We start from the raw sequence: 17,774 nt of genomic DNA, 5'->3' as shown, positions 1-17,774 counted from the left end.
TGACCAAGCAAACTGTAGGTTTTTTCTGTGTGGTCGAAAAATAGTAAACACACTACACAAGGTAGGCTAAATCTAAGATAGTACGCTTGCACACTGAGGCACCTTAGTTATGTACTTAGTTATTTATTCTGTTTAGTGTTTATAATGAGATCTGATATGTTTTCTGCTGATATATAAGGACTAAAAATACAACAGGGATGTGTAATAAAAAAAATAATAAGAGATGAGGTCACGATACAGCCCAATGTGAAGCCACCCTGAAGTTGTTTATTTTCCTTTAACATCACATATTTGCCTCTTGCAATATACCACAACAATTTGCTAATACTTATCATACTGTACATACAAGTAAATATCCATTTCTTATTACGTTTAATGTTGTGGAACATTCACAAAACAAGTTTGTACCTGTTATCATTTACATTAGAAAAACATTATGTTATGAAACAGGTGTTTCCTCACCAGCCTCTCTTTTATTTCTGTCTCTCCCTTAAATATTTTTTTTTTAAATTGCAGCTTATGTTACCATGAAACCAGAAAAGCACACAGTTCTTTCTTACAACCCCAATTCCAAAAAAGTTGGGACGCTGTGTAAAATGTAAATAAAAACAAAATACAATAATTTGCAAATCTCATAAACCCGTATGTTATTCACAATAGAACACAGAAAACATATCAAATGTTTAAACTGAGTAAATGTACCATTTTAAGAAAAATAATAAAGTCATTTTGAATTTCATGGCCGCAACTCGTCTCAAATAAATTGGGATGGGGAAACAAAAGGCTAGAAAAGTAAGTGTTACTAAAAAGAAACAACTGGAGGAAATAATTAGGTTAATTGGCAACATTGGTAACTAATTAGGTTAATTGGCAACAGGTCAGTAACATGATTGATTAAAAAGAGTATCTGAGAGAGGCAGAGTCTCTCAGAAGTAAAGATGGGATTAAATCTGGATGGAAACATATGTTTCTCTTAAACCTGTATATACCTTTCATTGATGGTGCATTGATGTACATTGATGTACATTGATGTGCAAGCTGCCCATTCCATAGGCACTATTGAGGAAAATTATTCTGAAATTGTCCCACAAATTGTAGAGCAGTTTTTCGCAGATTGGTGAACCTCTGCCCATCTTTACTTCTGAAAGACTCTGCCTCTCTAAGATACTCTTTTTATACCCAGTCATGTTACTGACCTGTTACCAATTAACTTCCAGCTGTTTATTTTTACTAATAGTTACTGTTCCAGCCTTTTATTGCCCCGTCCCAACTTTTTTGAGTCATGTTGCGGCTATCAAATTCACAATTACCTTATTTTTTTCTTAAAATGGTACATTTTCTCAGTTTCAACATTTAATGTTTTCTATGTTATATTGTGAATAACATATGGTTTTATGAGATTTGCAAATCATTGCATTCTGTTTTTATTTACATTTATTTACATTTTACACAGTGTCCCAACTTTTTTTGAATTGCGGTTGTATGTTGGAAAACTTAGTTGCAACTTTTAATCGTTACAAAGCTCTGACACTGGGTACTCCATCTAAAAATGCAAAATAAACCTCTCCGTACAGAAAGCTTCACCACATCAACAATTACATGTGTATTATTCCTCTTAAATGGCATGTATGTAAATGCTGAGCAGTTTCAATTCAATTCGACTCAGGATCAGGATTACAAAAGGAAAAGTCTAAGTGCTTTTAAAAGAGGTTTCATTATTGCAGCATGGATGGTAGGAGCTTCAGTCACAATCCAGAGTTCTTCTGTCTGAACACCTTTATCTTGTGATGAAATATTTCTGTCCTGATGGGAGTGGTCTTTTCATGGGTGATAAAGGTGCTCACTGAATGATTTGATGAGGATGAGAATAATGTAAATTAAATACTATGGTCTTTACAGTCACCTATGGGAGATTTCAGAGTGGTCGCTCCACCACCACCATCATCAAAGCACCAACTGAAGAAATTATCTTTTGGGTGAATGGTGTTCATTGCTCCAAAACTGTTCCAGAGACTTGTAAATAAAGTGGCCTGGTCTATTTTAAAGTGGCATGTAGAGAAGCACTGTTGAATAAACATGCAATGGCTTTACCACAGATGAAAGAAACAGGGGTATTGAGGACCCTAGTGAAAGATCAACATCCTGCCTCATTGTCATTGAGCCTTTCTTGTAGCTTGTGAATGACTGAAAGACTTTTTTTATCTTTGTAAACAGTTCCTTCAATGAATTTGTACCTGAGACCGAAATGGCTTTACTGGTCAACGGCCATCCTTTGATGATGATTCAGAAACGGCGAAGTGAGCTGAAACTAAACAACCGAGGCGTTCCTGTAGAAAAACACTCGTTGCCAGGTATTTGTCGGCGTTCCTTTCGGTGAATTCATCTTTGCTCATCCTTGTTTCATTCTTGTCTGTGCAGTTCCAACGATCGTTGTGGCCCACCCAGATTTACCGCTTAATACAATTACGTATTCAGGGATGTTAAATCATTATCACTACTCTCTTATTTTTTTACATGTTGCTCCAAGTAGAGGCATTTTACATTCCTACACAAACTTACATCTCAGGGTTTGGCAGTTTTCTGGCTGCAGTTACAGGCAGTGATGTGTTTTCGTTAGAAACGGCCTTTGATCAGAGAGAAGTCACAACAAGGCTTCGTGACCACACCTCGTCCCACCTGTTTGGAAAGATATATCTCAGAGACAGGAACATATTCGTGCAGGGTGTGACCCTCAAAAAATGGCTTAGTGTCTGACAGCGAATAGCTCGAGGGTCGATGAGATGGTTTGTTACAGTATACCACAATGTTTAGTGATGAGATAATTAGTTTGTACAGAGGAATAAGGTGCGGACCAGGTGCTACAGGCATGGCAGTGCATGTGGATTTATGAATGACCTGTCTGAGGTGGAATTATATTCTCATCATCTCTTTTGAATGAATTAAATCATTTCACAAGTTAAAAAATACAACCAACAAAACAATTAAGTAACCAAAAACAATTAAGAATATCAGTGTGCAATTTTCAGTTAAGCAGCCCAAATCCAAGTCCAAACACAACAACAAATCAATCATAAATATAGACTATATTATATATAAACTGGGCCACATTAATTGGAATGCCTGTACACATACCCCTGCACATTTGTGAAATTATCCAGTCAGCTAATCATCTGGTAGCAGCACAATGAGAAAATTATCTAGAAGTCAAGAGCTTAAGTTAATATTTACAACAAACATCAAGAAACATGGGGGGGGGGGGGGGGGGGGGGGGGTTGATCTCAGTGACCGCGGTGTGGTTGTTGGTGCCAGAAGGGCTGGTTTGAGTATTTCAGAAACTGCTGATCTCTTGGGGTTTTCACACACAACAGTCTCTAGCGTTTACACAGAATGGCACAAAAAACAAAAATGAAAAATATCCATTGAGGACAGTTCTGTAGTCAGAAACGCCTTGTTGATGAGAAAGGTCAGAGGAGAATGGCCAGACTGCTTTGAGTTGACAGGAAGGCTACAGTAACTCAAATAACCATTCTTTTCAACCGTGGTAAACAGAAAAGCATCTCCAGAACGCACTGCACGTTGAACCATGAGGCCAGTGGACTACAACAGCAGAAAAACACCGAATCCAACAATAGGAATCGGAGGCTACAGGGTGCACAGGCTCACTGAAACATAATTACATGAATATGCAGGAAAACATCCAATATTTTGCCACTATGTCTTAAGCTTTGTTTTAATGATTAACAATATTGTTATAACCACTTGTTGGAAGGTGTGTGACTATAAATAAGCGCGCCAATGTGATAGTGACTATAAATAATTTATTTCATATTAACGAAATTCAGTCACATTTATTTTCCAACTCTCAGCTCAAATGATCTGAACAACATCTCTGTAAAACATATGATTTTTGTTCACAGAAAGCATGGTGTTTAATTTTGCCAAGATTGTTTTTAGTATTGTTCCACCTCCACACATACGCCTCACCACATAACGTTGGCATCAGTATGATTTCAAATTCTTCGGAGCTCCACACCTTTCACAGAAGCCTGACACTGGCCAAGTAGAAAGGAATTCCTCTTACTTAATTTCCTCTGGATAACGGTATAATGGATCTCCTTCTCGTGTGTTTTCTTGTTTGTTTTCCCCTATGCTCCGTGTTCAGATGAATCTGTTTGTATCCTTTCTCGAAGGTGTGTCCAGGATTGAATGGTCTTGCTTTTGTGCCTCAGTCTGCAGGCACATGAAAGAGAAAGCCTCCAGGCAAGGAATAAAGCCATCATGTCGGTGTTATGCACATTATTATATTATTTGTGTTTGAAAAGGATTAGTTTTCCTTTAAACTTTGCTGCAATAATGAAATGATCTAATCTATTAAAATCCAGACTGACATAGATCATTGTTTACTGAAAAGTGGCTCGTTCCGTTTCAGGATTTAAGGATTTGAATATAATACTCAGGTTATATAAACCTAAGCTGTGTCTATTATACTGTAAATATCCATGAATATTAGGTTGAGGTAGGTAATATAAAAGGCAGAATTAATAATGTAGTTTGCAATATTATTAATAAATACTGTATTTTATATACAATGGTATCTAGGTCAGAAGTTGGAAACAAACAGGTATTTCCAATCAAGATAGCAAGCTCAGGTATTACTCTAGTTATTACACAGCCATATTTAAATTTCCGTACTAGTAAGTAAAAGGTAAAGTACTGATAGGGAAACAATGTTGGCCCCTTTGTTCCTCACTTGTAGACTTTCTCTTTCATGTGGGCACAAAAAGTATGATGGCCTCAAGGCCCACTAAACAGTAGTAAGAGCTTGTGATGATATTGATAGCTTCAAACTCCTCAGCTGCTTATTTAGATTAAACTCTACATCATTAAAAAAGAATCAGCCAAATGAATAAATCTAAAGAATAAAACACTTGGGAGTGTGCTGATATAGGAAAATAATCAACAGTGGGGTGGTGCGATGTGACCGTTCAGTATGTGAAGCAGAGTTACTGTTACCATCACAAAGTTGATTAGTTTGCTACAGCAGCATGTCCCAAAGCGTTTGATTAATTAAGGAATGACGGCATACTTTTTAACCGCTTATAGTTACATTTTGGGGAATAGCAGCAAAATAATAAAAGTTCCGTTATCACTTACGTTATTCAGCTATAAACAGTTGGTCCCTCACAAGCTTCTCTTTTTTCTTTCTCTTGAAGTTAATAAGACAAAAATGCAGGACAGCTTGACTTGTTACAGAGAACCTGTAAAGCCTTTGCTGTGGCGGAAATCTTAATGACTGTTGCAAAGCACTAACACTGGGAACTCTTGCATAAATGTTTAATAAACATCACCTAACAGAAAACTTCACCATGTTAACAACTATCTTATATTTACTGTATATTAACCCCGTTAGATTATGTGATGCATAAACTATGGTCTGACCAATCAGATTGGAGTATTCAGACCTGTGGTGTAAATATTAATAATGTTCACATACTATATGTCATCTCTCAATCATCTTGGTTGTGAATATGTTGTGACTATAAGTTTAATATGACAGAAAAGAACCTACACTGTACCTAAAAACATAAAATAAATAAATATGGTGCAACGATCACCGAGATAATAGTTCCCAACAAATGAATGTTGTATATAATGCAGTATACAAAACAAAAATTTAAGAGTTAATAGTAATCTTAAAAGGTTGCAAAACCGGATGACCTTGACATTTGATGATGATAGTGAGACCATGTGATAACATTCCCACAGCATATAAAGTGGATAAGTGAATGCCACGCATAGCACACATTCCTTTAAACAGATTTCCTGTCAGTGCTACCATACAGTTGAAAACCAGGTTAAAACACCTTTTATGGAATGTATGGAATACAGTCTCCTCCACTAATATTGGCACCCTTGGTAAATATGAGCAAAGAAGGCTGTGAAAAATTGTCTTTATTGCTTTACCTTTTGATATTTTGTTAAAAAGAAATCACAAAAATACTCTGCTCTCATGGCTATCAAACAATTGCAAACACAACACAGGTTTATAAAAAAAAATCTTTGTTAAATATAGGTGTGCTGACACCCTTATGAATTCATATGTGAAAAATATATTTGAAGTATGTTCCGATTGATATTTTAAAAAAAATTAGCACTCCTGGGTGACTAGAAACAGGAAATTGTTCAACCATGACTTCCTGTTTCACAGGGGTATAAATATGAGGTAACACATAGGTCAAATTCCCTTAGTCATTCATAACAATGGGTTAGACCAAGGAATATAGCTGTGCTGTGTTGGAAAAGGTTGTTGAGCTTCACAAAATGTAAAGTGGCTATAAGAATATAGCAAAAGCATTGAAAATGCCCATTTCTACCATCAGGGCACCATCAAGTTCCAGTAAACTGGAAATGTTATGAACCAACCTGGAATTGGACGTGTGTCTATATTGTCTCAACGCTGTGAATAGGATGGTTCGAGTGGCCAAAAAATCAGCAAGGATCTCAGCTGGAGAATTGCAGAAGTTATTTGCTTCTTGGGGTCAGAAAGTCTCCAAAACTACAATCCGAAGTCACCTACATCACCACAAGTTGTTTGGAAGGGTTTCAAGAAAAAAGTCTCTCCTCTCATCCAAAAACAAACTCAATCATCTTCAGTTTGCCAGACACTACTGGAACTTCAAATGGGATTGGGTTCTATGGTCAGATGAAACCAAAATAGAGCTTTTTGCCAATAAACACCAGAAGTGGTTTTGGTGCACACAGAGAGGTAGCCATATGGAAAAGTACCTCATGCCCACGGTTAAATATGGTGGTGGCTCTTTAAAGTTTTAGGACTGTTTTTCTGCCAGAAGACCTGGACATTTTGTTAGAATACATGGCATCATGGACTCTATCAAATATCAACAGATATTAAATGAAAACTTGACTGCCTCTGACAGAAAGCTTGAAATGAGCAGTGGTTGTATCTTCCAGCAGGACAATGATCCAAAACGTACATCAAAATCAACACAAAAATGGTTTACTGACCACAAAATCAAGGTCCTGCCATGTTCATCCCAGTCCCCTGACTTGAAACCCATAGAAAAACCTGTGGGGTGAACTGAAGAGGAGAGTCCAACAGCGTGGACCTCGAAATTTGAAGGACCTGGAGAGATTCTGTATGGAGGAACGGTCTCAGATCCCTTGCCATGTGTTCTCCAACCGCATCAGTCATTATAGGAGAAGACTCAGAGCTGTTATCTTGGCAAAGAGAGGTAGCACAAAGTATTGACTAAAAGGGTGCCAATAATTGTGGCACACATATATTTAACAAAGTTTGTTTTTTTTTTATAAACAAAAGCACATGGCACACCCCCAAGCACTTTCATCATCATGGGAACCATCACACATTCGAGGAGGGGGTAACCATGACAGACTGGTGTTTAGTTGATGTTCTTACTACAACATAATTATTTTCATATAAAAAGAGGCAGAGCCTTCTCATTGAATCTCAAATGAAATGAGGACCAACGAAGTGTAAAATATGTGTCGAGTTAGAATGAGGTTAATAGAAATGGACAAGAATAGAGGAAGAGGTATCACAGGATATGCTGGAGCAAAGAAAGGATCTGGATGAATTTAATAAGCCCTCATTGTGATCCGTTGGAGCCTTTTGCTCCACCTGCACTTTCCCCAGCCTGAACACTCATTAACACTCGACATGTGTCCCAGCCTCGGTGGACAGAATGGATTTCTTCAGGCTGCCTGCATTACACCTAATCAATACTGAACAAAAACCCCCATGGTCTGTGTGTGTTTGTGTGTGTGTGTGTGTGTGTGTGTGTGTGTGTGTGTGTGTGTGTGTGTGTGTGTGTGTGTGAGTGTGTAATAAATAGATATGGGGTTTCACAACTTCAGTATGGAGAGTAAAGATGGAATCTAAGCAGCATGGAAGCCCACTTGGGCTCTCCGTAAACTATATCCATGTGTCATGATCTGAAATTACACAGGGATTATATATTACATGTATTCACTTGGCATTCATTACAAATGGGGTGCAATGTGATCTGGTAGTACTGGAATTTGAACTCACAACATTTCAGTCAGTAGCATAGAACCATAATCCCCCCATTCCTGCCCTACGCCCTGCCCTAATATTTCCACTAGGAAAAATGTAACATTTACATTGTTTATTATTATTATTATTATTATTATATTTTTTCTATAATACTAACCACAACAGTGCTGTTGAATTTAATTAAAACATTGTATAATATTTCTGCACAAATGTCTCTTGACTGATGTTATAAAAAGAATTACCTTTACATACAGGAAATATCATGATGTATGGACACCATTAAAATACAGTTCCTACAGCATTTCTCTGAAGAAATAAGGAAACATTGACAGAGAATGACAGGAACGTGACTTTTTTTTCTATTCTTTCTTTTGGATTTTTCATGTAAATGCAAATAACAGTATAAAAAGCTTCTCTGAGGCATCCTTAGCCGCATTATCATATTCATGAAGGCAGCATTTACATTCCAAAATCTGGCCTACTTTTAAAAAGTCAACATTGTTAAAAGTATTAAAAGTCTTTACATTTGTGAGGTGTAAGACATGCAGGTTTGTTGTGTAATGAAGTAAAATTTAAACATACAGTAGCCTCTTCTGTCAGGCTTAGCCAAGTGTGGTGATTTATGTAGTGTTACCTCATGCTAGCTTATTAGCTGATTGTCTAGCTGGGTTATAGCTAGCTACATTTCAGTAGAAACCTATTAAAGACACTTTTATTTCTTTTTCTCTTCTTTCTGACGTTTTCAAAGAGGAGTACAGAGAACTCTTCAATTAGCCATGAGCATGTGATAAGCCCTCAGTATACATACATATTAGCTAACATAAAAACAGTGGCATACTAAACCACACTCTGTTTTATTTTCTCCTTTTACCTCAGCTCATTTAAGCTCACACTCAGCATGCAGTCTTTCCTAAGTACTCAAATGACTTTGGAATTTTTTGGTCACCCTCTGAGGCTGTTCCGAGTCCTTGTAAGGTGACTCTTTATCTATTTACAACTCAGACAAAAAGAGCAGCCAGTCCATTGCTCCTTATAAGCAGCGTGATGGCTGAGAATTGAACGTTTTCATGACGTGCTTCTGTTTTCAGGTCGGTTGTCATTCCAGACGCTCCCCAGACTGGTCTATGTTCTATCTTGGTAAATATTGAGACACTGGTGTGACCTTCAGGTGACCTGGAAATGATCCTTCAGTTGATCTGTGTCACTGATCTCACGCCACTTTTAAATCAGCTTTAAAATAGATAACACTGCTATTCTGAGGCTAGTTCAATGCTTACATATATGCTTATACAATGCTTTTATATATGTATGTATGTGTGCATATATATATATATATATATATATATATATATATATATATATATATATATATATATAAATAAAACAGTCATGTGAAAAAATATGTACACCCCATGGAAATTGTTGGCTTTGACATATTTGTATAATCAAACATATGATCCTCTTTGAAGCAGTGCCTATTAATGAAGTTAATACACTCCATCAAACGACACATAAAATTGACATTTTTAAATCATTTTCACCATTTAAATCAACTAAAAACAGATCAGTAACATGGAAAATGTAAGTACACCCATACATTTATCACACTTTCAGATCCATAAAATTAGAATCAGGTGTTCAGGATTGGGTGCCAGTGATTAGAACCTGCTTAGGGAGTGCAGGTGGAACCTGTCTTATTTATCTGGAACCTGTCTGTCCCTCTCACACCTAGTGTCTGGTGTTCCCTTTGTTATTGAGGTATGTGGTGTCATCATGCCAAGATCTAAAGAGTTCTGTAAGGCCTTCAGAAAAAAGGTTGTGGATGCCTATGAGTCTGGCAAGGGATTTGAAAAGATCTCCAAATCGTTTGAAATGCATCATTCCACTGTAAGGAAAATAATCTACAAATGGAGCAGATTTCAAATGCCTGCCATTATGTGCAGGACTGGCCGTCCCAGCAAATTCAGCCAAAGAGCAGACTGTCTGATGCAAAAAGAAGTCTCCAAGAACCCCAAAATTTATCACAGGATCTGCTAGTATGTCTTGTATCTGTTGGTGTCAAAGTGCATGCTTCTACAATCAATGCTTCTACAACCAAGAAAGAGATTTTTCACAAATTTGATCTGCATGGGACGTGTGCCAGGAAAAAGCCTTTGCAAGACTACAGTCAATGAGCATATAGGCAAAGATCAGGTCTTTTGGAATAATGTGCTCTGGACAGACAAATCAAAGATAGAGTTGTTTGGCCACAGTAACAGCAGACATGTTTGGCGCAGACCAAAGACAGCTTTTCAGGAGAAGCACCTCATATCAACTGTGAAGCACAGTGGTGGAAATGTTATGATTTAGGGTTGTTTCGCTGCCTCAGACATTAAGATATTATGCAATTATTTTAACTTTCTAACTGTCGCAAAATAATTCATTATTTCAAGTTATCTTGTTATTTCAAGACAGTATGTTGTTATTTTACTTTAATATAACATGTGTAATGTGTTGGTTCTTCTCTTTTGAATTGAAGTGTCTTGTACACATTGACATTCATTTTCTTTTTAACCTTTAAACAAATTTGTAGATAAATTGTAAAATAGAGGTACATTTTCCTTTTTTCTATTCCAAATACATGAGATGTACAGACTTTCACTCAAGTGTATATTGTAGTTTATGCTGTTTGTTATGTTTAAAAGAATTTGTCACTTCAATAAAGCTTAATTTTACTCAAATGTTCAGTAACCTATTTTCTGAACTTAAGTTATATTAGTCAATTTGTCACTAATCAAAATGTTTAGCTCCTTAAATTCTTTTTTTTATTTAAATCACTTTTAATCCATCTTAACCAGATTATGAAAGTATTATTCATTTATGGACTATGTACATACATTACATAAAAAGCATACACAACTATTCAGCTTTTCTGTGGTTTTCATGTGAATGGTCCTCTTTTAGATTAGAACTGAAAGACAAAACTGATAGTGCAGGCTTCTTTTTCAGTCCTGCGGATCTCTTGTGGTTCGTGTGTGTGTTGTGGTCCAGTCACTTGGTTCAGACCTCAGTGTAAACACAGTATTATGGCTTATCAGTATGCAGACATTGCAGATGCCATCCTGTGTTTTTTCGGACATTGTTTACTGTATGCTGTTTGTGCCCCATGGAAACAGACATGTGCCTGTTTAAAGATGGAGCCCCGATTATCACTCACCGAAAGAAGGGGGTGTGATGGTGAGCTTGTTGAGCTATTTTGGTACTCCCAAAAGGGTTGCCATAGCAACCTGGAATCATCATTTAAAAAAAGGACTGATTATCAAAGAGCGCTGCTGCTTAGGCAGTCAGCAGAGATGCTTCTGTCTGCAAGCTTGATTAGTTACTTCTTTACTACCACCAGCTTTAGCTTTAGTTTAATTTTTCACTCGGAATTTTGAGACAAATGATTCTACAAGTTGTTTGTTCACTGCAATGCTTGATAGATTTTTGCTCTGCAGAACTTTGAGTACATTGTAAATATAAATTACGTACAAAACATTAGCGTTACATGGGAAGCTGGAGTAAAACTTCCTTCAGAGGTGCTGCTTGGTGATTTTTAAAAGAATGTTTAATCTGAATCTAATCCACTTGAAAAGAAGCTTCATTACTCTTCACATGATAATATCATATCATAGTTTTTCATCATCTGACTGGATCAGTGTTGTGATCGAATACCTGGATTTTCACACTATACTTGGCTTTCTATATATGGATTACATATATACAGATTTAGGAAACATTTCTTCACCCTTAAAGTGCCTTGAAATCAAAATAGGTATTTGAGAGCTTTTAGTACCTGTCCTTCAGTGTTATTGACATCAGTATGACAGTAATTTTTTTATATAGTTTTGGATATATTATTGTTTTAATATTATAGCTTGTTATTTCTGTGAAAACTTTTTTTTTTTTTGTGATGACATATACCTGTACTAATTTTTAATTGTCTGATTAAATGCTCTCTAGAATGTATATGTCATGCCCCCAGGGGTGGGTCTTGCACTACAATAGCAGCAAACATGGTGTTTTGGAAGGTTTTTGGAGGCATTTTTCTGCACACTAGTTTCTTTTGTATCTATCCCTTGCTGGAGAATCGATGGTTGGAATTTATTCATTTAGCAGAGGGTGAAATTTGTGGAAGTTGGTGGTTATGTAACAGGCACTTTTCATAAGTATTAAAATGTATTGTACTATTTAAAATTTATTATAACACTACCACTCAGGTTTCAGCTGCCTCCCGCTGACAGTAAACTTTGGTTTAAACACGACATCGTCTAGGATGTCTTTGTCGACAGGCGTGGGTGAAGGCGAGAAAGTGAGAAATCCTCCACAGTTGAAAAAAAAGGATCTTGTTAAACTCTTTGCTGTTCTCCATCTTCACTGTTCTCCATCTTTAGCTAGATGACTCAGCTACTGTCAAGTTTGTTTAGATTCAGTGGAGGTGTGGCCTAAAGGAAATTCCTCAACAGAATGAATTTAATTATGAGTCTCAAGCCATTTCATGAGGACTTTAAGGGATTTTTGAATGTTTCACTGTCATAAAAGTTCACCAGAGAAGCCTTTTAGGAAGCTAACAACCCTTTTTTTTATCCATTGACTGTTTAAAGAACTTTCTAAGACTGAAGGTTCAACATCAGGCTGATATGTTGTAAATTTCTATACAATTCTTGTGAATTTGTGATAATGAGACTATTTGGGGATTTACTGCATTGTGGCACTAGCATGAGGTAGATTTTCTGAATGAACGGATTCTGTTCTAGTCAGTGTACCAGCTTTTTGTTTTTTCATATTAATGCAGGATCTGTCATGCAGCTCAGTCTTTGGATGAACCCTCTGCCCTCATGCTGCTGATTCCTGGTCTGTTCTGCTGCATCGGGATTAAATTACACTGTGGCCTGATAAACAGACTATAGACGCCTGGACTTCAGGCCTGAGACATTTATACCTGCTGGGTTTTAAGACGAGTGAATGTTTAACCCTCATGTGCTGTTCAGTGAATAGTAATAGATATCTTGATGTCTGAAACACTTATCTTATATTTTAATCTTATTTATTATCACTAAAACCCGTATTTACGGAACAAGCTCTTCCTGTGGTTAGGGAACCTCCTTATGGCAGGGTAAATAATAGATGGATGGAAAGTGACACGTTGCAAAAAAATAATAATTTAGCACATGAAAATATCTTCAAATATATAGGCAGTGTTATCTAATATTTCTCAATATAAGTTTATAAACAAACAAAAAAAGGACTAGGTTTACTTATATTCAACTTATATTTACTTTTATATTCAACCTTTCAAGCTCAATATTTCAAGCTTAAAATGATCTTATTTCTTTGGCAGGTCATTTTACCAATTTCAAGCATTTATTTCTAGAAAGAACCACCTAAATAAGATAATTTCAAGCTTGAAGTATTTTTAAGGTTTATTAGAGAAACTAAATTAAGCAGAACATTTCATGGAAAAGTGTGTGTGTGTGTGTGTGTGTGTGTGTGTGTGTGTGTGTGTGTGTGTGTGTCTGTGTGTGTGTGTAAAATTAGTTGTTGAATACTACAAATGTCCAAGAAATGGCAAAAATTGATGTGGAACATCTTTACATTTTTATTCTCATAAGAAAAATGTCAGAATGCATTCATATACATGAATATGCAAATTGGACACACCCACAAGTAGCCTAATATTACAAACTTCGTTAGCTGGCTATCTAAATGTTAATTAATTTGCTTGCATGTGTCAAAGGTCGACACAAGTTTGATTTTAGTATCTGACTCTCTGAGTCTCAATTTGCATCATCATGTTCTCAGCAATAACTAACCAAATCTGTCAGAATGTCTCTTAACAATAAACATTAGCTAACTATTAGGTTAAAATGCAAGGTTTGGCAGCCAGATGTCACCCTCTGATCCCAGACATGATTGGTTCAAAGCCGTGGAGCATATTTTTTTGACAAAACAAATGTAATGGTCCCAAAATCATTTTTGTTTGTTTGTTTGTTTTATGTTTTATGGTAACAATAAGTAAAATGGTAACACATTTTTGAGTTGATGGTAGTTTTTTTTCTCACTTAGACTCAAATGCACATCTGTTTTCCATACAACGTGCATGCATTCATTTCAGGTATGTGTGGTGTGTTGCAGGTGGCAGATAGAGCTGTCTAGACGAGAGCAGATGGAAACGATGCTGGAGACACTGCAAGAGGTGAACTCACCTTCACACGCGCACACACACACACACACACACACACACACACACACACACACACACACACACACACACACACTATCAAAAGTGCATTAAAAAATACCCATACCCTACACACGGATGTTTCATTACCATAAATAATAATAAGGAAAAACAGGCTTAACAAACCTAACTATTATGTAACATATCATGAGAAAGTACGTTGACCGAACCTTCACATGAAACATTACATAAGACTAGAAAGTCTAATAAGCCGATTTCATTTACCAAGCAGGAGCTTTTGGGTACTTTCCTTTTAAATATCCATGCATCGTCACCTCATACTTGAGTCTGATGCTCATACATAATGATACCAAACTGTATGCTGAGGAAGAAAAGGAGTTTTGTAGATAGCAGTTCCATTATACAGTGTCAGAAACTACAAATATGAGATTTAGTTTTTTGTTAGCAACCTTAGGTTCGTGGTTCCAGTGTGAAACAAAAGAAGCAAACTTCAGACACTAAATATGTCTTAACTCACTAAATAGATTTGGGGAAAATAGAAAGTAGCAGTTCCACTACTTCTAGGATCCAGTCAATCAAACTAAGAGTGTATTTAAAAATTTTTTTAAAAAGACCTCAGTCAAATATCATAGCTTAAACTCGATCAGCCAAAAACAGTCTAAGCACAAACCGTATAGGATTTTTCTCTCCGTTTCAAAGCCATAGTTATGTGTAGTATTGAATTGACAAAACATCATTACTCAAAGGCCATAGGTAAGACATCTCAGTAGTGTGTGCAGGATTTCTTCAACACCCTAAAGAAATCCTGCACATGTTAAGATCCGATCTCTGCATCTCTGACCCGACTGGAAATCAGTAGACAACTGCATATCTGTTTGTACTAAAGATCATGGCTCGGCTCGGCTCGGTTCAGCTCAGCAAAAAAAAACCAGACCATTCCCACGAGAGCCTCACATTCCATGTAACCTTTAACATTTTGTTCTGAGGCACATGGGCTCACTCATTAACCTTCATCTTCTTCTTTGGGCCTGTTACAGAGCACATTCTCTGTTTATGCAGGGGTCCAGAGCAGGTGTGGGGAAAGCTCTCATTTCTAGACTAGTAAAAAGTATGGAATTCAGAAAAGCCTTTGGAGGGAAAAAATATGAGCATCCTGTTGTCAAAGTGAAAATCAATACACTGGGTTGGGTCTTTTCTCAACAAAAAAAAAACAACTTAAAATGCATGATGGCTTAGTGGTTAGTACGTTTGCATTGCACCTCCAGGGTTGGGGGCTCGAATCCCGCCTCCGCCCTGTGACCCCAGGTATTCCGGTCTCCTCCCCCAGTCCGAAGACATGTGTTATAGGCTGATTGGCATCTCCAAATTGTTCGTATAGTGTGTGATTGTGTATGTGATTGTGCTCTTTAATGGGTTGGCGTCCCGACCAGGGTGTCCCCCACCTTACGCCCTGAGTTCCCTGGGATAGGCTCCATGCTCCCCTGCCACCCTGTGTAGGATAAGCGGTATCCTACAAAGAATAAGTGTATGCAACATAATTGTAATAATTATAATAACATAGTAATAATAAAAAATGAAACATTAGGGATGTAGCTGTCTGATCATAAGTGTCAGTATCAAGATATAGATATCCGTGACATATTTTTCAATCAAGTCCCTGATGATCTTGACATGACACATCATTTTGCGTATGATCTCAGGACACAACTGAAAACACATTTGCCATAATATCTCTGATGTTTTGCATAACTTGGCAACAGAAGCCCACAATGAGTCACTTGGTAGCTGTGAGGATGTCAATATCAGATCTGTATGAAGTATCGGACAGCCTTTGGACCTCTGTGTTATAGCAAATATGAAATAAATGATATTACAGGTCTAATGAAAAGTTTTTTTTTTGTTGTTCATTTGCATTCAATACATAGAGTATCAGGATGATCTCTATTCCTATATCTGTATGTGTGTGTGTGTGTGTGTGTGTGTGTGTGTGTGTTCTCAGAGCGCTCAGGAGTCAGAGTCCATTCAGGAAGAGCTGAGGAATAAAGTGGAGCGATTAAAGGCTGAACTGGTGGTCTTCAAAAGCCTCATGAGTGATGTAAGTGAGCTGTCATAGACCTCTATATCCTTTATTAGTTCCTTTGCTCTAGACAGTGTGCCACGGCTTGATAAATTAACCATGATCCGGCATTTTGTCGTTGTTTCCACTGTTAATTGAGCCGTATCATATCTAAGTGCTGAATTTGGTTCTCCTTCTTACGCAGATCTCATATTAGTTAAGCTGGACCATGTAGGCGGAGCTTAAAATAGTGCAGAACCCTGACTGGTCAAATGCAGTAATTGCATAACAGTCCTGATAAGGTCTCTGGCTGGAACCAGAACTGCATAGCGTTCTTCATAAGGAGTGTAATGATTGTCTGCCAAAGAGCTTTCTTTTCTTTTCAGAGCTCATTTTTTGGCATGTTTATGAGACTATTTTAAATAGAATGTTTTTCGTTTAAGATTCACTTACATACCAGAATGTCTTTCTTGTCGTTGATATTTAGCTTGATTATATTTCCTACCACCTTCAAATCATGCCACATTCCAACTGAATTCCTATTGACTGTGTTTGGTCATAACATCAGACATAACATCATGCAGTTGAAATCCTTCCTAGCACATTACATTCACAATAGAGTACGATTCAGAGACTCAGTCATAGAAAATGGCAAGACAAACCTTTTTGTAATTTTACTTATTAAAGTACGGGCACTCTTACCGTCAACTAGACAACAAATACTTTAACATCCATGATTTTTCTTTTCCTTAAAAAAAAACAAAAAAAACAAACAATTTATCGCTGAACATTTAGTCATCTTATGCAGCAGCAAGACAATAAATCGGGTACATCATACCAGACATCTGTAGTCACAATACAGTATGATCCCATCTTGTGATAGGGATAATACAGAGTCGACCTTATTTGTACTTTTCCCTCCAGCTCTGTTAATGTGAGAACCCAGCTAACGCACTATACCAGCAGTGGCTCGGTAAGGTCTGATCAGCTCTGCCTCACATTGCATAGACATGATCTCAAGCCTTATAAACTGCAAGACTGCTGGAATGCATCATCACTGACCTGATTAGTGTGGAACGTGTAAACATTTATTGAGGTGTCATCTGGATTTCCGTCTGGATTTCTCTTTTATTGTTTAGTTTAGTCACACTGACTCATCGTGTCAGCTAAGAAAATTAGGTAGTGGCTTTAAACATGTCTTAGTAAAACCGCTTCAGTTATCTCTTATTTATAACAGTTGGTTAGTGTTAGAATTATAGTGATGCATGTAAAGAAGATGAATATTTTTTTCATATTGTTTTAATAATAAACATACTTTAAAATCTAACTATGATCAGCGATCAAGTCAGCGATCGAGTCACGTAATGAACAGCAAGGACTTTTTTTCATAACCTTTTTACCCATCTTTACCAAGGGTGCCAATAATTCTGGATATGACTACA

At 36.9% G+C, this 17,774-nt stretch overlaps 1 protein-coding gene across 2 annotated transcripts in view; it reads left to right on the top strand.

The window, feature by feature from the left end:
• The window catches only part of iffo2b (intermediate filament family orphan 2b), a 45,890-nt gene that overhangs the window by 14,830 nt on the left and 13,286 nt on the right, over positions 1-17,774 (top strand). For both annotated transcript variants that reach the window (XM_017450008.3, XM_017450009.3), the window contains exons 2-3: positions 14,210-14,270; positions 16,276-16,371. In XM_017450008.3, the coding sequence (XP_017305497.1) occupies positions 14,210-14,270; positions 16,276-16,371 (157 nt within the window). The remainder of the gene's footprint in view (positions 1-14,209; positions 14,271-16,275; positions 16,372-17,774) is intronic.

This window comes from Ictalurus punctatus, chromosome 21 (assembly GCF_001660625.3).
Source record: "Ictalurus punctatus breed USDA103 chromosome 21, Coco_2.0, whole genome shotgun sequence".
Taxonomy (NCBI): Eukaryota; Metazoa; Chordata; class Actinopteri; order Siluriformes; family Ictaluridae; genus Ictalurus; species Ictalurus punctatus.
Note: the sequence above shows the minus strand (reverse complement) of the source record. Positions and strands in the feature narration are given on the sequence as shown.